The sequence below is a fragment of the Aptenodytes patagonicus genome, chromosome Z, assembly GCF_965638725.1.
Source record: "Aptenodytes patagonicus chromosome Z, bAptPat1.pri.cur, whole genome shotgun sequence".
NCBI lineage: Eukaryota > Metazoa > Chordata > Aves > Sphenisciformes > Spheniscidae > Aptenodytes > Aptenodytes patagonicus.
The window spans coordinates 38,428,291-38,454,574 of record NC_134982.1 but is presented as its reverse complement, the minus strand read 5'-3'; the positions used below and the strand labels follow the sequence as shown (position 1 = coordinate 38,454,574).

Below are 26,284 nucleotides of genomic sequence, written 5' to 3'. Positions count from 1 at the left end.
TTTTTAATTTCTCAACCTCATTGCTAAAGGTTTATATGGTACACCAGTTTTACTGCAGCTTCCTTTTCATTGCAATTTTATTGGAATTGAAATTTTTATTAAGGAAGATTAATTATCCATAAATGACAATACAACTCAATTCTGAATGAAATTCTGAGGGTTTTCTTAAACAACTTAATTTTTGTAACTTCTTCTGCAGTCCTGCTATTAATGAAATGGAGCACATGCAGAAACTGCTAGACTGTATTTTCAATAGTACTGTGTGAAGAACCTGTCTACACAAGGACAGATTCATAGTCAGACTTTCTTACTGATAGATTAAAAAGGCAGGCATCAATCCTAAGTGAAAGTGTTCTTTTCCAGGTTTTTATTGTAATATTTTTTCCTTCAGCATTACCTGTAACTATTTTACGTCCTCCACCTCTTTCTAACTCAAAAGTGATTTTTTCACAAAACGGAAGACAAACGAATAGGAAAAGAAAAAAGAAAAAGTTACAGTTAAAGGACATCATGAGTTAACTTTATGTATTTAGGAGGCAAATGTACAGTTTCCATCATTTCAGGCATCCCTAATGCGAGAGGAATTTCAATATATGTACATAGGCCAACCTGCCATCCAAGAGGGTCTGCAGCAGGAGGAAGAGCTACTAACAGGGTACAAGGTGCTGACTGATACCCATCTTGCACAGGTGGCTGGGCAAAGACCACGAAGTGGCTAGAAAAGCAGGGAGGGAAAACTCCCTGAAATGATGAGGTAAGGATGATAAGGCAATCCAAACCACAGGGCTAAGGTTTCTAGTTTACTTTCTGCTAAAGTTAATTCATTTTATTTGTGGCTACTACACTCTCCGTAGGGGGAGAGGCGAGGGGAAATCATCACTGTATTTTACCCCTTACTTCAAAGGGGTATTGTGAGAATAAATAAAGGTGCTAAGCTGCGGAGATACAGTGGCAGTGGGGAACATATAACTACGTAGGTAGACAGACTTTCATTATAATATTATTGTAAATGACCTTAAAGAAAAGATGTCTATATTTGTTCAAATGAAATCTGCATTTGCCCTCTTGAATTCTGTCTCTTCATACTTAAGTGTGACACAGCTTTAAGCCCATTGATTTCTGCAGGGTTGGGTTTAGCCTTTACACTCTAATGAAAGCCAAATACAATTTCAAGAGACTGTGTTAGTCCAGCGCAAGCCCCAAATCCCCACATCATGCGAACATGTTGTAAGCAAATTTTTAAGACTTACGATGGTTCTTCAGACACCACTGCTCCTTCCTCCAGCTCTTGAGCCTGCTTATACCATGGCAACTTTGCTTCCACGGGAAGTTTCTCTACGGAACAAACACAAGCATGTGAAAATAGGAAGCATGCAGTAAAGCTACTATGTGTGCCAGCCTCCCCTCTCTTGCCGAGCATACCTGTGATGCATATGTGCCTTCATCCACACGGAGGCTGAGCACAAAGGAGAAAGAGAGAGAAAGGAGAGCAGGAGAGAGAGAAAGAAACTCTTTCGTCACCTGGACTATAACGCTTACAAGGTTATATGGCCAGATAGGTCACTGTTGCAGCTAGAAGGGCTATGGCGTTCTAAAGCCAGAAAGGCAAATTAAGTCACTTTTCAGACTATGCAACTGGGCTGTAAAAGTAGGCACTTTGGAAAGTATTTTTTGGAGGGAGTCTTGCAAGTGTAACAGGCCTCCATTGACACTGCAAAGGCAAAATGTATAAAATCCCTGTTTACCCTTAAATTTTAGAATTTCAGAAGACACATTAAGCTTGTTTTTGATAGATTACAAAAAGGAAGAAAACCCTGATTTGATCAGTGATACCACAGAAAAACAGAGAAACCATAATAAAATGGCCCAGCTATACTTTTCAACTTTATTAGTTCATCAGCTATGTGGATTTAAAAAAAGAACCTTGATACTTTTTCTGTCATTTCTGATGGAAAACAGTAGAGCTGCTTTTCTTCCCCTCCAGGATGTGCGCGCAGCGTAATGAGCTGCTCTGCTCTGGTGAGCACAGGACCATGCCGCTTCACGGGCCAAACTCTGCTTTCATGCGGTGTCAAAGAGGAGTATTTGAGCTGAAGGTGGTGGAGCTGTTTTAGCTCTACAGGGGTATAAAGCAAGAGCAAATTTAGCACTATAATTTGAGAAGGAGCTCTGCATTTCAACAAAACGTTCTGGGCTAGGATCAGGGGAAAAAACACAAATAAAAGGGAGTGAGACTTAGACCACTGAGGAGAACCAGGGCCAGACCTATTTGCCACTCACAAATCACCTAAAGCTTTCAGGTTTATAATGCACGGACTTGTACTTGCCAATGGGAGCAGATTAAGGTTATTCAGAATAGTTGGGAATTTTCTGTGACTCTGTTGTGCACAACAGTGAACCTTTCACATACGCACACAAAATTTCCCATCTGTCAGTTGTATCACAGAGGAACAACAACTTACAACTTGATTTCACAGCTACTGCAACTTTAGTCAAGCAAATTTCCTTGGAGCAAGTTATTAACTGAGGAAAGAAGGAACAGTAATAGAGTTACTATGCCTCCCTCTTAGAAACAGCTTGCCAAGCTCTTACTCTAACATATTTATTAGTGCCATTTAAGGATGAATATTTGCCAGCACAGCTCTTATTTTAATCTATATTTTACCGCATTTGTTATCCAAAATATGTAGGAGATATTTCTATTTATATATTCTGCAGCTTGTTTTATGGGTTTTGGAAAGTCAGATCTTCTGTGCTTTTTTGCCTGGATGCAAGTACTTGTAAAAAGCAAAAGCTCTTGTGTACTGTTGCCTGTTATGTGACTTTTTAATAACTTTTCTTTTTTAGAGGTGTAGCTAATTATAATCTACACTGTAAAATGAGTTAGAAGATTAGAAATGTTGATGTTGTACAGTGTGCTTTGACCAAAAAAAGTGAATAAAAAGCACTCCTAACATAAGCTAAGGAGGAATTTTTACCTTTGGAGATTAAAGTAAAATCTCTTCTTTTATAAAACAGTTCCAGTAAAACCACTTAAATCTTATATTATAAAGTTGTATCAGATGAATACACTTTCTCTATTAAAACTGAAAATCATTACTTAATCCAGGGATATCCTATTTTTTCCCATTATTGGTGTCTTGGTCTTATTCCCAAGATAAAGTGCCTCAGTGCTTGAGTAAACTGAAATGAAATAAATTACATGAACTATTTGCATTCTATTTCTGTTCAGCACAGTGTGTTAAAAGAAGAAAGAATTCCACTTTTTTCTTCTTGCTGCTTCAGTCAGCTAGCAAGATTGTTTTTCTGCTTTATGTTAATCCAGCTCCAGAAGAAAAAAGCAGGCTAAGGCTAAAACATTCAATAGAGGAGAGGCACTTTGCTACTCCTACTGCTCTAACTCTAGATTTGTGAAATAAAAAGGACAAACTTCTAGCACGTAAATAGAATAATTTGGATTGGAAGAAACCTCTGGATATAATCTGGTCCAACTTTCTTCCGAAAGCATGATTCAGCCTTCAGGTACATTGGTCTTCAAACATTACCACTTGCATTATGGAGGGAGAACTGTGAGAGCGTTGCAGAAGCAAGATGCGGAGTAAAATTAAACCCAAGCAAAACAGTATGCTTCGCGTAGGACTTTCCATCCCATGGGAAAAAATAGAAGAAAAAAATAACTGCCTACAATCAGAAATTAATCACATGCAGAAATTAATCACATCACTGCAAAGGGCAGCATAAGAGTTTATCCAGGGTAAAGATACTACTGTGTTGCAAGGGTGGGCTTCCAGCAAACAGCGATTTACTTTGTTCCCACACAAGTCCCATTGGAAGAGACTTCTTGACAGATGCAGACAAGCAAAGCTTTCCTAGCTGGTCTTACACCCTTCTCAGGTTCCCTAGACAGAAGTCGGTTGTGGGTGGTTTGCAACACCTGATTTTTTGGTGTCTTACTGCATTTTGCTTACACTGTATGCTGCAGGCAGACAGGATCTTGCTTTACTTGTGCTCTGAACGCCATAAACAGATAAAACCCCATAAAAGCAACTGACTGCCTGAGCCCAAACCCACTGAATCTCCGTATGAGGGTCAGAGTCATCCTAACACAGTCACAGGGCCTTTTTTTTTATCTTGGAAGGTGGACGGAGCGAGCTCATGTTGGCCAGCAAAACACAGTGCAAACATACCCATTGCTCCCCAGAGGCCCTGTGTCTGGGTTTCGCCACTTTGGTGGCTGGCAGACAGAGTGAATTCTCATGGTCCAGATAAACTGGAATCTTGAAACTTGGCAAGTGCACCCATCATCGGCCACTGAGTGCCGAAATTAAAATGCCAAATTTCACTGTTTCATCTTGGATCAGCACGAGGCCACGGGTCACTCTTATTTCACAGGGCTTCATAATAAATGCTTTTAATATGTATCAGGATAGCAATTCATTTTTTAAAAGGAATTGATTTCTTCTTATGGTGGGGTTTAAGCCTCCAGTTTTGGGAAATTAAGTTCACCTGCATTGCTGTAGCCCAGAAGTTTCCATAAGTTAGACAGTATACAGACACAGAGTTTGTATCGATAGAGCTGTACACACACACAAACACATGCATGCTCATATACCTGTGTCTGCTGCACCTGGCCACTGCCCATTAATCCAATCCAGTCTCCAGGACTTTTTCTAACATTCTCACCCCATAAGAACCTTCAAACAGCTGCAGAAATATTTTCTTTTTCTCTCAATAAAATGTGGGGGATTTACCACAGTATTACTCTCTGTCTGAGGACCCAAGTCAAGAAACATTTCTATACAAATTGTGAGTACTCCTGCTATAAGATGCTTCAAGTCTAACAGTCTGCCAAATTTTGCAGCCTTGCTAGTAAGAGGAACTTCATGCTGGGATATACAATGCTTGCTTCTGACCCATTTCAAGTGCCAAGTTATGAACAGGCACTTTAAAATTATGGTTACATTTATCTACCACAAATGTTATTTATATATTTAATTCTTTTTAAAATACAGGGCAAATTTAGCCCAGACACGATCAGTAAGGTCAAACCTGCTTACACTGTGGTCAAATTTACATTTATATTGCTTGGTCTGCTGGATCACAAATTAACAGTGAAAACCCCAGATCTTGTAAGAAAGAGGTTGTATCGATAGAGCTGTACACACACACAGAAGGGGCCAGCATTCACTCCAAGTTGCTAGCAGGCAGACTGGAATAGGAATGGAAGGCCTTAAAGGTGCAAATTCATAACTCAATGCAGGTGGAAACAGTGCTACCAGCAACAAAACAAAACTGCTCAACATAGAAGAGCTCTGAAAAATTTATGAGAAACCTTCTGCCTCATTACCTTTGGGTTTGTAGCAAGGAGTGGGTACGATGCATTCTTCTTTTATGTGCGGCTTTGTTTTAGTACTACAGCCTCCTGTATGCATCCCCCTGTGATCAATGCAAAGGACCACACGGTATCTGAGTCCTTGTCCACAGGTCACAGTGCACTGGGGGGAAAAAAAGGAAAAAAAAAAAGAAAAAAATAGGTGCATGTGATATGTCACAAGAGTGATAAATAAAAGTGGACTATGCAATAGAAGTATGTGTATGTCAGAGAGTAAAACAATGCAGAAACACCCAACCCTGAACATAAATTATTCATAATATTTGGTAGTTATGGATAAGGTATAAAATCGACAGAAATTTTTGCCTTTTTGCTCTGCGCATTTACTTGGTTTGGACATTTTGCCGCTGGATTTCTCGTGCAGTGTCACTCTCTCAGCATTGGTTACTTGGTTTGTGGTCATCTGTCCCATATTGGATGTGCTCAGTAACACCCTGTCAGTTTCATCTGGAGCCACTCTGCTTTGCTTGGACAAAGTACTGGGGCTTATGGGTTAACAGGGGTGACACTCAGCTGTTTTGGAACATGGCACCAAACAAAATGGGAAACTATTTGGGCTTTCTTCCCCCAGACACTTTCTTAAGTCTTTTTTCCTTTATTTTTGGTAAGGTACATCAATTTTTTCCCCTGTACAGATTGTTTCAGAGGCGGTTGCACGGGAGAGGATTAAAACTACCAACCAGTGGGGAGGACTATGGATACTACCAATATCACTTTGCTCTTGGATAGCAGCTTTCATCTGGAAATCACTAAACACTTTGCAATCAGTCAAGAACACCTCACCTGTGGGTGAGCTAGCTTAGCTTCTAAAGCCCATTTTATTTGTTGAGAAACTGGGGTGGTGAGAAACTACATTCAAGATTAAGTCTTTATGTACAAAAGCAAAGTACTTTTCTACTTTTGTAGAAGGACATTTCGAAGACATTTACTGTCGTACAGAAGGAAGGGTGAGTCATGAATAAACTACTACAAGCATCAAAGAGCAGAGTCATTTATGGTTTTACGTATTTCTGGAAATTTCTCAACAATACATGATATTCAATTTATGGCTGAAAAGTTGTAATAGGGATATATCATTGCATGCTTACTGGTTTTGTTTTGTGCATTTCATTTATGTTCCCAGTCTATTATTAGTAGAAGGTCACTAACTAACATTACTGATCTGATTTATTTTTCCATCATTCCCCTTAATCATGTTAATCTTATTAATACATTATTCCTGACTATTTACTTTGCAGTTAGACAAATAGCATAATTTAAAACAGAGGTCATGGTAATAAGAAAATAGTGAATGTTCCTACTTCCACAAGCTCACTAAACTATAATTTAAGATATATTCCTAATGCGGTAAATACAAAATCAACAAAGCTAAGCTGATTACCGGAGACCATTCCTGAGCAAGCCACTTTGGGCAGTCAAATATATTGCAAGGCTGGACAACAGGCATCTTTGGAGTATACATGCATTTCCATTCTTCCACGGGGCTGATATGACCCTGAATGTCTTCTTCCACACATGAGATGCTGCGGCTTTGAATGCCCCCTCCACAGGATGAGGAACAGGCAGTCCAGGGTGTACTTTCCCATCTGGGGAAAAAAGACCCCAAAACAGAGAGGCATCAGGAAAAGGAAACCCTGCTGCCTCCACCCCCACTCGCACCCCCCAAATGCATAAACTGCTATCTGCAGGAGGGGTTTTTTTCTGATTAATGTCAGTAAAAATTAATAATATATATATTTTCATAAATGGCCATAACAGCAAAGCACTCTCATGGCTGCTGTCTTTAAATCACAGATTAGTAATATGAAATCTCCTCCCTCCCACTAACCCAGTGACTACTTCCACAGAAACTCTAAATACTTTTAACTTAATTCCTTTTATTTAATTGATGGGATTATCATATCTTCACAATTTGTCATGTTCTGAGGAATCTTTGTCACAAATCACTGGAAGCTCAGTGTGCTCTGAAGCTGATGCTCCTTTTGCAAGATCATACAGGGAAACAGCAGTGTTTCTTTCCAGGGAAACAACTTAGTTGAGGAAAAAAAAGATGATGTGAGGAAATTACCAAAAAGAAGACGTGACTATACTGATAGGACACGTGGCCTCTGATGGATAAACCACATGGGCCTTGTTTCCTTACAGTTGAGGCAGTGAGAGGAACTGGGAAACCATTTTTTCTCTACAGGTGCCATTTGAGAATGTAATGACAACTCCACAGAACAAAGTGTGTGTTCTGAAAAGCTATGCATACTTATGAGAATAATCCTTTTTTTACAGTGATGCGTATACAATAATATACGTATTGTTTTATATGTGTACATGTCTGTCCACATAAAATAATCTGGTATTTCCTCTCTTATATTTAAGCCACTGTCACCAAAAGGGTCCGGGACTGTTGTCATGACCCAGTGTGGCTATTCCTGTATAATCCTGTGCATGCCTGATGGTATAAAAATGTGCATGTTCTATCTACCTGGAAACATTTAACAAAATCTGTTTGTTTGTTTGTTTTTTCAAAGGCAAATACCCTTTTGATAAGGACATTAGAAATAATGTTTGAAACAATTATTTGGGTCATAAGTTTTCATTTTTTTACTTTAAAAAATTGTTTTTGCAGAAAAAACCCCACCTGTTTCCTCTTTCAGGCAAGAAGGAAAAAAGTGAAAGATTATTTTTTTCTCCCACTTAAAACAAAGGAGTTATTTTTATTAAGTAACAATTACAGGACCACCAAGATTGTTAGGCAATATGAAAAATGTTTATCTTTCTCTCTGATTTTTCATCATATCAACCCACCTTTTTCTCATCAGCTCCAGTATATGTAAGCACTACCCACACTTGGCTACTGGCTGAAAGTGCCATAAAACTCAGTGTGAAATGGCTTATGTTAATAGCTGTTTATGAATGGCAAAGCCACTGATTAATTCTATGACTTATCACTAAGAAGTGCTGAAACAATGTTTACACCATGCCATATCCATCATCGTGTGCTCAGCATAAGCCACATATGTCACAAACGGGTAATTTTAGCCATGTTTTTAGTTCAAATGTGTTACCTGTGGCTCTGCTGAACAAGTTTCCACGCATACAGCTAAGGTTTCTTACTACCACAAATCTAAATGAAGAGGCCTCAAACTGAAACTTATGAACAGCAGAAAGTGCTGCAGCCAGCCTGAGCCAGCTTTTCCCAGGCATAAAAGTGACGTGGAACCGGGGAATTCCCTGGAGTCGTTGGGACAAGTTTCCAGATGCCTTAGGCAACCTCAGCAATACCAAGCAGTTTAAATCTAGGCAAGCAGTTTGGTCCTCAGGTTTTGTATGGGTGTAAGATAGGAAGGTGAAGTTTCTCTGTTGCACAGCTCTTAAAGCAGGTGTCACATCTCCTTTTGACATACAAAGGGTGCAACATTGACTGAGAATTTGCAAAAGGAATTGGTGGTGCATTAAAAGTAAGCACTATATCTGCTGAACCATACCTTTCCCTCTTCGTGATAAAATTCAAGGCTGAGGGATTGCAGTAGGGAAATCTTGCAAAGATGCCTTCCCAGATTTGCTCTCCACTTCTCCTGGAGTGTTTGTCGCTCTCCTCTGTCCCTGGTATTAGGTGCCAGTCTCAGACAGGTAATGCAACCATGGCCTCTCTGGTTTGGTTGAGTTTTTTTTTGGTTTGGGTTTTTTTGCCTAAACTCTGCAGGTTCAGAGGAAAGACATTTTTTATCCCCCTGACTTGGCCCTGTCTCATGCCAGCCTCGTGGTCTGTTCAGTTTCTGCTGCCTCTGAGGTTTGGAGAAGAGACATGTGGCTGTGTCTTCCCTCTCAGGGTGAGGGAGGAAGACCTGAGCCCTGTTTCTGGGTTCATAGGAGCACATGTGGGAGTAGGGGAGAGGGAGAAGAAGGGAAGAAGCAGCAAAACAGCAGAGGGAAAAAGGGGGGCAGAGGTGCCAGCCAGCAGTTGCAGCCTAAGCAATCAATGCGGGGGTTAAAGAAGAACAGTGCGGCTGAGAGAGTGGATGTAAAGGGACTGTTACGGCGTGAGACCATAATCCAGAACAGCTTGAGAAACAGTCTCAGCCTTTTGATCATTTTCAGGGAATGATTTTTTTTTTTTTTTTTTTTTCTTTCAGTGTTACTGAAAGCCAAATTTCTCAGGGCATTTTGATCCTTTATTTTGGATTTTCTTAAGCAGTAAAAAAGCCTCTGCCTAGCTGTCAGCTCAGGATGCTTTTTCCTTAAATACAGTCCCTCCACTGTTAAGTACTGCTGAATCATCCTCTGATATAAAATTGTTCTCTGTCTTTTGTCAATGTACAAGCCCTTTGTGCACAATTGAAATAAAATCTGTTTTATTCAAAGCAGGAGTATTAAACCCTGTATTAATATTCTAGCTTCTATATTCCTTACTATCAGAGGTTTAATTTTTGAGTTTAGGAGGTATGTATGTTTAATTTTTAAATAAAGAACAGAGAAAAGTCTTTTCTAGAAGGAAAGAATTAGACGCAGGGATATATTTTATAAGTGTATCATCTATCTCACAAATATTGGGTGATAATGATTGTGTGTACACAACCATAAGCACTTAGCTAGGAAGAGAAAAGCCTAATCCAAATGACACAGCTCATTGATAAAGGGCGTCAACATCAATGGCAGCCACAATGCTTGGCAAGTAAGCTGCTCTTCTCCTTGATTTCTCACTCACAGCTTGGGGTGGGTCCATGATTTGGCTGGAGACTCTGTTGAATGTGAATGCACTGCGCTTGCACACTGATGCTGAAAGCTCTCTGCATTAGGACTCACCATGGTTTGAAGGAGGTCATTTCCTCACCAGGATGAGACTAACAAGTTGCCTAGGGGCTTCTTTCTGTGATTTCATACTCCATGACACAATAAATTAATGAAGAAGGAAACACAGCACAATACTATTGCATGTCCAGGCAGTATTTCAAAACCAAAAGGTTATTATCCTTCAGCTACCAAACATTTTTAGCAGCACCAGTCTTATTCACTGCTTTAAGAGTAATTACTCATGTGATTATTTCCATGAGTATCTCAAGTCTTACTTTAAAAACAACTTAATTGTGAGATAATTCATAATACAAATCAGGCCCTGATCTCTGATTTCTTAGAAAAGCCAATGGATTAATGCCCCTAGGAAAGGCATTAGCATGGGTTTGCAGGATCAGAAAATAACACTAACACTGTCTAAACCCAAAATCTCACAATTTGTAAGCATGCAAGAAGCAGCACCGCCAGAGAGAGAAAATCTGACGGTTCATTACAAAGCCACAGGTTATAGTCCTGTTCAGAGATGAGTAAAGGGAATAACAAGGAAAGGTGTGAGAGAAAAGGGGAGGTTGCGGTGGGGGGTGAGCAAAGAGAGAAAGAAAGGGAACACACACTTAATAAGTCTGCATTGCTGCTTCAGCTGGAATATCATTTCAGTTCTGCATCAACAGAATTTATAACAACAGGTTAGCACCTGAACATCTCTAGGTTAATCTGCAGGAGTCCAGAGCAAGAGAAAAGCAGCATCTGTTAACTTAGTTTAAGAGCAAAGCAGAAATGTAGAGAAGACAAAAAAAGAAGTAAATGTATTTGTTAATCCTAGCATCTGGTTGACTGTTTTACTTACCGAGGAAGCGGATGGTAGAGGTCATAGGGCATGATCTGCTTGTATCCATCACTGTTAGGAACAATAATGCCAACCCTCTGAGTAGAAGGTACACATAATAAAATAAACACTAAATGATTACATTATACAACTTTTTTTACACAATATTACAAAAAAACCCCCAAACAAACAAGATATTTTACCTAAGTTGCTATCACATTTAAAACAAAACTTATGCTCCCATCCTACTGAGTCGTTCAAAGAATAAACCACCAATTACTACTTTATTCTTATGAATGTATTACTGTTTGACTAAGAAGCAAATTACCACAAGTGATCCAAATAAGCTGTCCAAATATTATTTAAATTTATGATGTTACTATCTGCCATTTAACAAAAATAATTTCTACACTTAATTGTAATCACTTTCTTGGAGCTTGGATCCAAAGTCACTGAAGACAATAGGGGAACTTCTATCTGCTTCAGAGAGCTCTAGATCAAACCCTTTTTTAAACTATTATATGGTTGTTTCTGCCCTTTGGATAAAACGTCTACTTTTACAGGGGCCAGGATTAGAAATTCGGGGAATCCCAGTGCAAGAATTCAAATCTGCAATTCTTGTTGCTCCACCTTAAATCAGTCCAATTTCATTCATCATCAGAACCTGCCTCTTTATTTTTTTTTTCTGGAAGAAAGAAGGACCTGGAGAGAAGAGTAACATGTCAGGTTGGTTTTTTTTTTGTTTGTTTGTTTTTGGTGTTGTCGTGACTGGTTGTCTTGGTTTGCTGTAGTGTTATTGGTATAATATCTAAATAATATAACATCTAAAGCTTATAGAAGGCAATAGTGTAGATCAAAATTAGTAATTATCTGGACCACTATCATGCCAATTATGTGTGAGATGGATGTCACTTGACTTGTTGGCAACTACACAGGGTCTCACTGAATTGCTAGTCTGGACTTTAATCTTTTTTCTGCAATTTTTATAGATTCTGACTCAGAGTAACTCTACCCATGTTGTCTCCCAATTATCAGGCATATCTATTAATGTCAAATAGATGATCCCAGAGCACCTAATCTATCAGTTTCATCAAAGCCACTGTGCAACAGGGTACTTGGATGGGGCAGGTGGGCAGAAACATCAAAGAGTGAATGCCAGTTGCATTAAAATAAAAAGTGTGTCCCTATCCAAGTTATGGAGAGAGAAAACTGACTGAAAAGAATGAAGGTGGGTTTTGAGAGCCTTATACAAATGAGAGGTGCTAGGTATGCTGCTACAGATTTCTGCAAGGGGGAAGGAGCAAAGGAGGGAGAAGGGAGAAAGTATTCTCCATCCTCAACATAGTTCACTAAAAAATGCTGTAAGCATTCAAAGGAGTTTTGTCATGCTAAGGCTAAAGGGGTCTATTCTCCTTTCAGTCAACAGGGTTTTTATGTGCGTAACTTGTCCATGATAGGAGAATGGATCCCATTGTGTTTTCACAGCGAGGAGTCAGAGCCAGGTCAACATGCTGGAATTCTCCAGCTAAAGCGCGGGAAGAAGCTGGAGCCCTGGGAGTGTGTGACGGGGGTAGACAGCTCCCTCTAAGATTAGCAGCCTCTGCAGTCACAGGAACCCTCTGCGTGAGTATGCATATTTGCATCTTCAGAGAGCTGCCTGTCTCCACAAAAATCTGAACATCTAGGAGAAGCAGTTCTGGCACCGGGAAACTTTGGAAAAGACAAATGGGTCATTTAGAGTATGGCCAATGAACAAGTCTTTTCAGACTTAGCTTGATGGGCAAATGCCTGGAGAAGTTTGAGAAATTGTGTACTAGTATTGTAAAAAGATGGAAGGGCACTTTTTCTGAGTTTTTTCTAGCTCATGCTTTTGGGAATCTCTGCTGTTTTCCTGACTCTTCTACCACTGCTGCTCAAGTTCCACTCTGAAGGCTTTTGCACCTTCCAGCTCATCAGATTGCTGAGAAGTTGGAAAAAAGATTAATACACGAAGTTCAGAAATGAAATAATTATACTATAAAAGCACCTACTGCCTAAGAAACAGATTTCAAAACATTTCTCACTCATTGCAGTGAGAAATGTTTTCTTTCTAATAAACATGGTCTGTATGCATAATCCAGACCTACATGCATTAGAATGCATAATATCCAAAGCCATTCCAATGGAAATAACCATACCACATCCAAACACTGTTATGAAGATTAAATAACATTTACAAAGCACTAGATTAATATTGTCATTGGAAAGGTTTGACCTTCAAAGAATTTTGCATACATAAATTGCATTTCTGTAAATGGTATAGAGCTCCACAGAATTACTGACACTGTCCTTGTGTGTATGTGAGTGGCTGCCAAAGGCTCTCATTCTGTTACTACAAGATAATGATCCCCAGCAATGTAAGTCCCATGGACACAGTGAGGAAAAAGACCCCCACAATAATACACAATGGCTTAATTTATGACTTTAAAAATTGGCTTGAATATAAAACAGAACAGCAGATGGTCATTGTACCATTAATGGCAACTCCATCTTTCCTAGCTAGTCTTGTGGGGGTTTTCTTGTGTGTGTCCACAAAAAAAACAAGCCTAGGTGAACTATTTAAGAAACATCTTAGAGATTACTTTGGTGAATCCTGTACTTTTTGACTGGATAAAGTAGTTTAAATTCCATGAATCTGTCAGTCCATCATACTCCAATAAAAGATGGAAGAGATCTAGTTTATGGGCTTTGTTCACTGTACATTACTCAGACAATGCAAAGGGGATGGTGTGCTAAATGAACAGAGCAAATAATAGTAATTCCTCCACTACACTGAGATTTCTGGTTGTTGTGGGAGTAGCTAACAGGACTCATTCACACAACACCTAGAGCAAACCTGTTTTGGCAGCAGCAGGAGCACAAAGCAAGTTATTTTGAAGATCTGTTGTGTCTCATATGTCTGAAATCTCCCATGCCTTTCAGACCAACAAGTTGTGTCATATACTCTGCAGATTGTTTTGTTTTCCTCCTGAGTGCTGGCAGCTTCAGCACAGTTGCTCTTCCAAGGTGCATGTCCAGCTGGAGCAGGAGCTGCACATGCCAGAGGTGGGTGTGCCGCACCCAGGTCTGCCATCTCAGCAAACGTTTGGCTTTCCCCTGGGATGGGTGCCTGCAGCCGCATTCCTTGAAAGTCATGTTTGGCGTCATCTTCCCCTGTAGCTCCTTTTCCTCCTAAGCTATCACCTTAGCACAAATGACAGGTGTGAATGCCTTTCTCCTGTAGCACCCCGATGACTCTCTCCAACAAGGTGCCAGCCCTTCCTGCCTCCCTCTCCTGCATGCCCACGGCTCTTGGGTCGGGCAACTGCTGAGCCAAGCAGGGGCACGGGAGCTAAAGCTGGGAGAAGAGCCAGCAGAGAGAGAGGGCATCTCCCCCCTGAGATGCCTCAGGGTGGTGTGACCCTGCATGGGGACGATGTGCCAGGGCTGGGAGTGGGTAGAGGGGTGCCTGCTGCTCTTGCACTGGTGCTCCCGCACTCTGCCGTGCCAGTGCCCAGCCTCTGCAGGACGCTCGCACGCCTCCAGCTCACAGCCTTCACTTCTGCTGTGGGCTCTGTTTTCCTGGGGGTTTCCTACCCGCAGTGCTGCAGCTGCAGGGCTGCCTGCACTCCCGGGTGACTGGAGCTGTTACACCTCTTTCCTGATGGGGACTCGCACAGCAAAGATTTAGGCCTTCACTGAAATGTGTCGGACTTGAGAGTAAATGATCTGCATGGCAGGGACTATGCCACCTAAGCAATGGTCCGAAGTATGCCTAAGATATTAATAGCAATCAGCAAATAATAATAAAAAGTTGAAGCAGCTTAAGTTGGCTGTGGACAGCTAATTCATTAAATGAAAGGAAACACCTGGAAGACCTGAAAAAGTTCATCACAAAAGGCAAGAGTTTAGCATCCGAGCCAGCATCTCCCTGAGAGCCATGGTTATCACTGGACAGGTGATAGGCTTGTGAAAAAATCTCCAGTTTAACACTACAAATCCTAACACTAAGGCAGTGTGTGATACTGCACCCTCCCCTCACAGTGCTCTGTGAGGATGCCACAGTGTCACATTATCACCTTTGCTACAAGAACGCTTTCTGCCCTGGGAAACCGGTATCGAGACCTGTAGACTGTATCTGTTAATGTTTCCCATGTGTTACTCTAAAATTATCACTATTTCCATTCAGAGCTGGGGTAGATGACATCTACAGTAACACCACCGGTACGGGCAACACTGGCTTTTGAATGCCTGCTTTTGCTGGCAGAGAGTAGCGTAATTCTCAGTTATGCTGAGAGTATGAGTTACCTTTCTTGTTTCTGGACCACTATGCTTAATCCTAAGGTATAGACAGCATTGTGATCATCTTATCTCATTACACTCTATCAGTGTGGAACTTGAAGAACTACCATGTATTTTGTATTTATATATCCTTTTATATGGTCTTACTACTTTATGGATTGTTAAAAGCCCATGTCCCCTACCCAAACATTTTTAAACGGAACGTCAGTGAATACTTAAATAACCTACTTAAAAATGCAAAGGACTGCCAAGAAAGCTATCCTTCTGTGTCAATCTCCAGAAAAATCTCATACTTTAGACAGCATGTCTGTTCAGCATAACAGTATCTCACCTTCATAATAAATGACTTGTTCATGGTGTACAGATTTCAAATTCCAAGAAACATGGTTTACTTATCATTGCCACAGACTGCTAAAAACTAATCTCTTTACAGGGATTGAAATGGGTGTCATCAATTGGAAGCAGCAAAAGTACTTCCTTCCTGTAGCATGACTTGATGCTTCTAAAAATCTTCTCCCTTTTTTATCAGTTTAATATTCTGTGGTAGTTTGGATGAGCAGTGTTTGATACAAAGATGGAAATTTGTTGCTATTTTCCACTACTAAACGTTAACAACTGAATATCCAGTGAAAATCTCTGTAAGTGACCATCTTACTACCTGCTGCAATTCTGGTCTCTTCTAGGACTTAAATAGACTACGTTTCCTGTAACTTCATCTTGGGCACACAGATATCTGTATTTGATGCTTATAGCAGTACAAGAACTACTTTCCCACAGTTTGTTATCCGATGTATCCTGACAATTCCTTTCTGCCTTTCTTTCTATCTTTCTTTAATATGAACTACCTCCTTAGAGCTGAATTCGCTCTGCTATTCACATCTTTTAACACTTTGATGAATGCTTCCTGGCCCACCCTCCCTGCCTGTTCTGAAAAAATAATTTTCTATCTTAATTTAAATGCCTTATATCTTGCCCAAAAATTCAACGTTTTGTCCATTTGTCTTGAGAAGAAAATTGCCTCTTTAGGTATTAGGAGTATCTGTAGCTCATCTTTAGCCTGCTCTTGAACTCAGGTGACCCTGATTATGACTACCAGAACATTGCCACTGCTATCAGCTCCTTCTCCGTCTACAACTCCCGTTCTGGAGGCATACATACTGCCATTTCTACTTGAATGTATCACTATTTCCAGTTCAGCCTTCCTGAAAACTTACCTGGTGGTTCCTTTACTGCAGCTCTGAATTGTTTTTGGCCTCCTAAACTTCTTCCCCCCTTTTTTTCATGCATAATGCATCACTGTATCTCATTTCTTTACCAACCTTGGTAGTTCCTCGGTAAATTCTGAACTGTTCAAAAATCACCCTCTATAAATATACAGTTGGAATGACTGATGTTTGTTGACTGTGCTTTCTCATTTGCAGGCAGCACACTTTTTGCTACTACCAGGCTCACTTTTCCAGCGCGTGCAACTTCAACCATGCTGGTGGAAAAGGCTTGTTCTCCCTTCTGCTTTGACAGCTAAAACCTTCATGTCTCATCTTCCCCTGGAATGGCTATCTCTTGCTGTCTTTAGGATGATTCATATACATATGATTGGCTGTGGAAATTGAGACCAGACCTAGCAATCAGAGGCAACCAAGGTTCAGAGAGCACTGCAAGGCAGAAAGGCTTTCTCAACCCCTGTATAACAAATTAAGAACTTAAGTAAAAATGCAAATCCACAGAAATGGCAATTTGCCTGAGGCAGAGATCAGGAAAGGGCATTGTCGTGACCAGTGTCCCACATCCATGCAAAAAGCTGGGGTGTTGTCAAAAAGCTCAGTATCTGAGGTAACTATGGGATATTTTATGTGAAAGAATATTCAAAACAAACTTCAAATCTATCATATGTCTCAGTCAAGGGCAATAACAATAAATGAGTCTTTGTGTCTCAGATCCCTCTCATCACTGCAGATCTATAGCTGCTACTGTGTAAATCAGAAAGCGCAGCCCGTCTTTTCAGGAACATACCAGCACTCCAGTTTTGTTCATCTTCCAGAAAGATGTAGTGAAAAGGGGAACACTGCAGTGCTGTGATACTTGGCTTATAATTGCTGTCTAATATAATATCTTTAGGGAAGCTGATAACAAGCAAAAAAGTATGAGTTTGGCAATTTCCTGCTTCAGCTGCCAAATTGTAACAAAGTGAGGAGACCTCTGTTACTGATTAGGAGGATACTCTATGTTGCCCTTTTAATCATGCATATTTACTCATTACTACTTCCTTTTCTTTTGAAGGAAATATGTAAAAGTTATCATGCACGTCTTGCACTGTTGACCAGGAAATTGTATACACTTCCACATCACCAAGTATATTGGGGACTTCTCACTACAAAGGGTTACTCTGAATGGCCATAATATCCTAACAGTCTTTTGTGTGCTTTTACTTGTAGTTCATTGCTCTTGTTAGACTCACTAAAAATTACAATGAAAAAGTACAATTTTATTTAAATTTAAGTTTCTTTTTGCTGATGCCTACCTCTGCCACCACCCAGTATGGCTAGTTAAGTGAGAATGCCAAAAGAAAAACTGATGAGTAGGAAGAGGAGTTTGCAATTTTGCTGGAAGACTCCATAGACTGTGTATATCTGAGAATTCCTTCAGGTCTCTGAGTGTTGAAAGTCTTGCTTGAACTAGAGATTTTCCCCCAAACTTTCCACAGTTACTAACATTATTTCTGGTGGCAGGCTTACAGATAATGCTCTAGGCAAATTCCAGGATTTTTGCCTGCGTAGATCAGACTGGCATTATTGGCAAAGTGATAAAAAGAAGCCCACGTGTTAGAGGCTTGCTAATATCATAGAATCATAGAATCATAGAATGATTAAGGTTGGAAAAGACCTCTAAGATCATTGAGTCCAACCGTCGACCCAACACCACCATGCCCACTAAACCATGTCCCTAAGCGCCGCATCTACACGTCTTTTAAATACCTCCAGGGATGGGGACTCCACCACTTCCCTGGGCAGCCTCTTCCAATGTTGAACCACTCTTTCAGTAAAGAAATTTTTCCTCACGTCCAATCTAAACCTCCCCTGCCACAACTTGAGGCCATTTCTTCTCGTCCTATCGCTAGTTACTTGGGAGAAGAGACTGACACCCACCTCGCTACAACCTCCTTTCAGGTAGTTGTAGAGAGCGATGAGGTCTCCCCTCAGCCTCCTTTTCTCCAGGCTAAACAACCCCAGTTCCCTCAGCCGCTCCTCATAAGACTTGTTCTCCAAATATGAAATTTTTGAGACAGTTGCTGCCTGAAGTTAGAATCTTCCTGAAGATGCCTTTAGAATTCTTTATACACCATTGAAATCTCATGGTAAAAGCACCAGTACAGCTTTTGTGACTCAGAAACCCCCACATTAACATGCAGCAGAGATAGGCAAAAAACAGAGGGAATAATTGGTAAAAATGCAGAACAGTGCAGCTGGGAATGCCACTTAAAAGCTGAAGATGAAATCTAGAAGGAGCATTAATGTTGCTCCAGAGAGTATCCTGGTGAGTAGGTGAATGATGAGTCGGGTAAAAGCCTATTTCATATTTGTAAAAACTGCTTTTTGGAGGAATGCCCTCGAATTATGAAAGAAATGGTATCTTCAGCTTATAGCACCTCAGAGTTGTCCTAGGTAAGTGTTTAGCACACCCAGTTAAGTCAAATCTAAACAGACTTTTTCTCAAAGTAGAAAAAAATTCCATTCACTTTTCATTAGCAGATACCAGACAGGAGGATACTGATGATAGCTAAAAACCCTCCCCTAAACCCTCCAGTCTGTGAAGTTTTGGATAGTTAAAAGATTTGCAATTAATTAAGTATGTGAAATCTTAATGTTAGATTTTTCCACATAGAAGGGGAGTGGACTAGGTCGTACTGGGCGCTATTTACATCAGTAGACATTATACATATACTTGCCAGTCAAGTACAGACTGTTATAAAATCTTAATGGACTGTAAATAAACAGATCTTTTCTTTCTATCTTACTAAGGTGGGAGCCAGATCCCAAAGACGGTCAATGAGAGAGGCTGGATAGGGCATCAGCAGTATGTAGGGACCAAAAGGGACTTGGTGTCATGATGCGTCATCTATCCCGCAAGACGCTACTTACCTGTCTTACTTAGGTGGATGGGCCACCTTTACTTAACCCAGAAAAGGAGCATGTATACATTATATCTGTTTGATAAATAACCTTCCACACACTGCTTCTCCTCTAAGTATGTGAGAAACTGGGTTTGCCTAAAGAAAAGCTGATTCATTTTCCATGTTCATTCAGTCTAAGCTTTTTTTGCTACTCATGATGCCAGCAATACTGGTAATTATTGCCATAATAAGCACAATAAAGTAAAACGTTTCGATGCACTAAGCCTAAAGAGGCAACTAATTGCAAGCCCACACGATACTCCTGGTATTCATTTAAACTTTTCTTTCAGCCTGCCCTTTGCTAAAAATTTTAATATAAGCTCTCCTACAGTAACCTCTCTCTGTTGCTTTATTCAGCGCCACTGTGGTCTTCCATGATTATTTTCTGTGGCATTCATTGACATGCCATAGGAAGAGTCAGTAACCACTAATCAGCTATGCCTCACTGGAACTGGGTTTGCCAGGAAAAATTAACATCTTCATTTTATACCGGTGGAGCAGAGCAACTCCCACACAGCAAAGACACTTGCACAGCCAAGACGCCCTCCTCGCTCACGCTCCTGACCCCGTTGTTCTGCTTCACCTACCCTCTTCCTGACCATAAGAAAGCATCGGGATTCCAGAAGTTACCACAGATTTCCTCTGGTTTTCTGTCTGGGTTGTTGATTCTTGAATTCTTTACAAAGGCACTTTTGAAAATAATCATTTGCAATTTGGCATTCCGTGAGGATGTTTCCAAAAAGCCAATTCTTCTCTGTTACTGCCTGTACCCTGGGACGGCATAGCTGTACTTCTAAATGACTCTCCCTCCCCTCAGGGTCTTTATATCAACAACTTTGCCTTGTTATGTCTTATATAAAACAAAAATTGCTTCCTGACATCTGCTCAGCTGTTATTTTTTCCTCTCTTTCCTCCCATGTACCATGCAGTCATCTGTCTTACCATTTGAGAATGTAATTTAAAATTATCGGGAAAAGTATGGAAAATATCCATAATACAAATTCCAGAGGCAAATTACATATTTGACTCAGAACTGTATTTTAAAAAAATAGCAGCTTAGGCTTAAAAAAAAAAAAAAAAGAAGCAGCTACATAAAATTACTTTCTCATTGGTACTGTGAGAGGCAAATCTAAAAGAAAGGTTCCATATTGAGTCACACCTTTCAGCAATCCTTTTTCTGAGACATTCATATTTAGGTCTTTTACCTGATCATACCTGGCCTCTACTTTATTGACATTTGTCTCAAACAATTCAAAGGAGAAATCAAAGAAACAGTTTTTAATCTGAGAAAATCACTGAGGAAAAAATACAAGAACTTTATTCTAGTAAGGTTTCTAGTTGCAACTGTTAATATATTTAAGTAACCTGAGAAATTAAATATATATTTTTTTTGTGGAAAGTACTAGGACAAGAGAAGCCAGATACTGAACTTGACAGAACATTGTTAAAGGAAAAAATGGTCTTGTTACATTGTGGGAAAGCAATCTCTAAGTTGAAAAATCACTTCTGAGTACATGCTCAACAGGAAATACTTTTCACAAAGCCCTAGTGAAGCCGCACTCTTAATATTATATCCTTAATACATCCTAATGAAATACACGATAAAGTATGTAACTTAAAGAATGTACAATACAGCTGAGGTAATGTTGGATTTCAAGATTGGACATTTCCACTTTTTAATTCTGGGAGATTGTAATTTCAAATTTAAAACTCTATGAGGACATTTCTGGCTTTTAATTATTTACAAACAGAATTACCATTAAAAATGTGTTTACTAGAACAAAGGAATATAAGTTGCCATACACTCTGGGTAAATGTGTCTTCAGTGACAAAGAAACCTGAGTGTTAACTCCAGTTATGAAAAATCAATGAACTTTAATGAAAACTTTCTGGAAGAGGTAGAAACTATCTTAGGCTTGGAGTGATTTGTTCTGCTCTGATAATGCCTAGCTAGTCTAAAGCTGGTATACCTGGTTTGGGAAGCAATCATCCTCAGTCAGGTGGATACAAAGTCTCACAGGTCCCTAAAGCATCCTTCTTCTCCTGGCTAGGACATCTTTTTTCTATGGCAACCTCCAGCAATCTGAAGGGCCATAGCAACTTTTTAGGTGATACTTGCTTGAACTTGCTTTATCAAACGTCACAAAACTAGTCTAGAGGGAAAGGAGCAGGTAAATAAGTGACTTTCGGGTATCCTTGCATGCATGCCTGCTGGGCTGCGCTTAACCATCTTTTAGCAAAGCCACACAAGAGGACCAAAAGGTTTAGATTACACAAATAAATGCTTGCAGCTTATGAGCGACTGCAGACTGACTTCCACTGAAATTCAGGGGAATCAGTGCAACAAAGGACTGGTCCTTCTTGTGGTTTTGTTCCTTTTCTTATACATGGGAAATCTGACTCTGTGATCTTACTATTTTTACTATTAATCTTCTGAGGAAGAATGCTTGGCAGGGGAGCGGAGAGGAATCTTTTGTGAGGGGGCAAAGGGTATTGATAATTAGAACAAATTCCCGCGTTACATTCTTACAAGCTGCCATGACTGCAAGTAAGCTTTTTATTAAGGAGAAAATGTAAAAAACCATAAAAGTAATGCCTCTAATTGGGATGACAACCATCTTCCAACAACATTTTTACCCCAAGAGAATTTTTCCCATGTCACTAACACTTAAGAGACATGCGTCGATCATGTCCACGGTATCATGGACAATTTGTTTACTCACCACACTTTATAATGTTTAATGAGGCAAAACACAATCTGAGGGGAAGAAACAACCATTTCAAATCAGTCCGTGCAATGTGAAGGCGCTAAACAGAGGTCTTTTTCTACAGCTTCAGGATGAGAAAGAGGTTGAATTATGTAGGCTAAATGACACTGCAAGCAATAGCAACAGAATATTTTCCTACTTTATTTTACTCCTTTAGAGCCCAGTCTCTTTTAAAATTAGAGCTGACTGACCTTGCAGGACAAGGATCCAGATTACACTCTTGAAGTTTTGGCTTTGGCTTGATATTTTCAGGGTAATAGTGGCAGTATTGATCTGCTACTACACGATTGTTTCTCAGATCAAAACATTCAGCAGATGTCAGTTGATAACCTGCAATACACAGTGGAAGAAATAATATGTTATGTGGTACTCCTCCTATCTCTCTCTGAAGTACATCTAAGTTCTGGTTTGGTAAAAAGTGAACTGAAAATATCAGTGCCTTTGGACATAACAGTTGCTGTTTTACAGACCAGATTGAAAACAACAACTTAAACCACATGTAGTAGGAAACAAAAGATGACCAGTATGGTCAAATAAAAATTCAGAAGCCTAGAGCAAAAAGAAAAAACAAAGGCCGAGGTTTCTTGGTCACCAGGACTCATACACTCAGTTTCAGTTCAGAGGGTAAAGCTGCTGGTGGAGACAGGGGCAAATGGAGACATCTTGTAATTCCAAAGCAGGCCCAAATCCCATCAGCCCTTATGTTTGACAGCTGTAGCATTAAATGCAGTCATGTGGATATCAAAATGTATTTTATGTACAGAGCCTGGTATGATGCTAAAAAATCTACAGGCTACTACGACTGTTGCTACATCCCTCCCTGCATTTAGATGTAACTACTTTCATTTTCAGATTTTGCCCATTTTAAAGGTCCAAATCTCAGTGCAGCAGTTGGGACAGATCCTGTATGCAGATGACTGTTTCTGGAATACAGTGGTAATTCATTACCTCCTCCACAGGATGCTGAGCAAGGAAAAAAATCAGTTTCCCTCCATCGGTGAATGATAGGCTGATAGAAGATAAACTGAACTGAACTGTCAGCAGCACCAGCATAGTGGATCTGAAAAAGATGTAATGCCAAAGTGTGAACCTGACATAAATACCGAGAAGAAGCATTCTGCCACATGCATCTTGCAGCTTTGAGAGATCTTGCAGCTACATAAAATACCAGAGATACTTTGCAATAAGAGAATGAAATGCACAAAACAGAGCATAGATGGTGGCAAAATCTTGGTTGCAAAACACAGTCAAATAAATTTCCGGGCATAATCAGTGGCATTTCTGACCATTCTGAGTTCACGTTCTGAAATAATGAATGCATGGTAAATGCATGGTTAGTGCTACTGAATAATTTTATGGGGACAGAGGATATGGACTGATCTTTATTCCATCAGAAAATCACCTACCACTACCTGCTTTCCCTGCCACATTGACATGGATTTTAGATCTTTAATATTTCCCAAACACCTTCTGAGACCACATATACTATCTTAGATAGTTCAGAGTAAAAAATGGGAGGCTGTGCTGTGAGAAATACAAAAGTATAGAAATTCTAATTCAAGATTTTTTTGTTTCTGAGGTGACGTCTCTTTCATTCTTCTTTGTGGTACTGTCATTATCATAAGGCTGTCCTTCTGCTTACTTTATTTTGGCTACAAAAATGCTCCTTTCAGTCATGGACGTGGACTCTTGGCTGGAGCTAAGTGCATGTTCGGTAAACACTCTCCAGAGCCTACAAGTACTGCCAACTTTTAAGCCACCTGAGCTTCACTATGCTTCCAGTACTTTGTGTGCTGAATGGATTTCCCATGTAAACAAGAGTTTGTAGTGCAAGGAGTGCAATAAGAAAAGAGACCTTCACACTGCTAAAGCAGCACCACTTGCACCTGTCCCAGGAAAAAATCCTTCCTGTTTGATAGGTGTGCTGATTAATACAGTTATGGGGACTTCAAAATCTCTGCAGGGCATCCCTTGTCCTTACCTCTAAGTCTTTGACAAACAGCTGGCAAGGGAGGAACAACAATGCTGATACTAAAAGCCTCTCCTAGTTGATTATTTGTCCTAGGACATAATGTATTGGCATTACTCGGGCATCTCTGCATCAGTGGCATGATGCTATCACAGGAGAGAAAACTGCCGAATCACAACCAGAAAAAATGGACCCTTCTCCTAGTCAGTATTCCTGCTCTCAGGAGCAAGCCTCCCTGTACTTTTTTTCAGACAGTTTAAAACGTTTCAGCACTGCCCCCTTTTCCTCTTCCCATATTTTGAACAAGTTGCCCTGTTTTGGAATCACAATTTTTCAATCTGCCTTTCCTTTTCTCTCTTTCCAAACACCAAGTGACACTGTCAAAGAGTAGACTGTAAAACAGAAGTAAAAATATGACAAATTGAGTTGAACAGCGTAATGTGGGTTGTTTGTTTTGTTTTCTCCTGTAGATGGACAGAAACACGATTACAAATCAAAGTATATCTTGAAGAGAAGGAGGAAGGCAAAAATACTGCAGGATATGTTGATGGCTGTAAGAGATCTGGCCCACTGAGACGAAGTCTGCCCTTTTCTAATTAGAGTAAACAGTGACGTAAATTCCCAACAGGAAAAAAAAAATACAGCTGTAGCAATACAGCTTCTTCAGCAAATGGGAGGCCTTTTGCACGGATTAATATCATTTGAGTCTGTGTGTCAGAAACAGGATATCTAATTCCTTGTGCGGGGATGGTGCATTAATCACACACTTCAGAAGGGTCTTTCTGGGCTCATGAAAGCCTCATGCACTCCTGGGAAAAATGTTCTATTGTGCTGGAAGCCATTCGGGGAGGTCTCTGATCTGAACGTGCAGAAAAAGCATTCACTGGGGAGAATTCTGCTCTTACTCTTTGTTTTTTAAGGATCATCAGTGATTCTTAAACTCAGAAGTTCTACTCAGCAGTATGGTCTTCAGTGAATCATGAAGAACAGACCAAGAGCTCGCACAGAGCCCACTATAAAAGCAAGGGGAGGAAAAAGAGTTCACATTAAAAAAAAAAAAAAAAAATCAGGAAGACAGAAGAGATCCTTTCCCTGCAGACTATTGCTGCATGTCTGCAGAATTATCTGTCTGTTTTGACACAGAGAAAAGACAGATGTACATATTTTCCAGCCCAACATGGAAGTCACTCATACAGCCATGATAACAACATAGGTGGGAAAGAATTACAATGAGCCACAGCCATGAGCTAAAATGATACAAAACAAGCAAATGAAAGAAGCAGGCACAGTATCGTTTATTTTTTTAAGGAGTACTGTAAGCAGAAGAGGAACAATATATGGTGATTCCACTCAGCAAAAATTTCTTCTTGATTTTGTTTGACAGTTTGTTAAAGCTAAGATCTTGATCCAGGAGAAAAAAATCAGTAGCTGCTTGAGCCTTACAAAACTCAAAGTGAGACTTGATAGCTAAATGCTTTAAGAAATGTCCTGGTTTTGCTGCACAGGGCCAACTTCCACACATTGAAATACTCAGTCCTGGAATACGGTGAAATTTTTTACCTTTGCAGCATTTGCAACACCCTGCTAGCTATGAGAAATGCCAGAGCTTCAAAAAGAGATGGTGAATACTTGAGAATCTTTAGTTAGTCCTCTAACTAACAGTGAGTTTTGCATCCTTAGGTCACTGAACCAGAAAAAATGGTAATCATTCATTATGTTTGCAAATAAAATCCTATTTAAATTTATTAATAGCAGACAGCAGAAGTACTCAGGTCTTGCAGAGCACTCAGCCCTGCATTTATGCACTGCAACCCCCTAGAGATCATCCTTGACTTCCTTTAGGTTTCAGGGGAGTTTGGAGTATTCTGAATATCAGAGCAGCCCTCACCACTTTGTAAGACCCAAGAGGATATCACCAGACTTATAAAGAGTTGGTTAACATTAGAGTCCTCAGACTATTCACCAAAAATTAACTGTCTAGCCTACAGTCACTAGCAACAGACATATCTTTTTTTCTTGTAGAAAGACCTTGAAAAAAAATCATCGTTTGTACCCT

The 26,284-nt window shown here is 40.0% G+C and overlaps 1 protein-coding gene across 1 annotated transcript in view; it reads right to left on the bottom strand.

The window, feature by feature from the left end:
* ADAMTSL1 (ADAMTS like 1) overlaps window positions 1-26,284 on the bottom strand; it is a 202,176-nt gene that overhangs the window by 98,536 nt on the left and 77,356 nt on the right. Inside the window, exons 8-13 of the mRNA XM_076362419.1 lie at window positions 23,208-23,319; window positions 22,451-22,589; window positions 11,025-11,075; window positions 6,774-6,978; window positions 5,348-5,495; window positions 1,251-1,335 (exon numbers count right to left, since the gene is read on the bottom strand). Coding sequence (XP_076218534.1) covers window positions 1,251-1,335; window positions 5,348-5,495; window positions 6,774-6,978; window positions 11,025-11,075; window positions 22,451-22,589; window positions 23,208-23,319 — 740 coding nt within the window. The remainder of the gene's footprint in view (window positions 1-1,250; window positions 1,336-5,347; window positions 5,496-6,773; window positions 6,979-11,024; window positions 11,076-22,450; window positions 22,590-23,207; window positions 23,320-26,284) is intronic.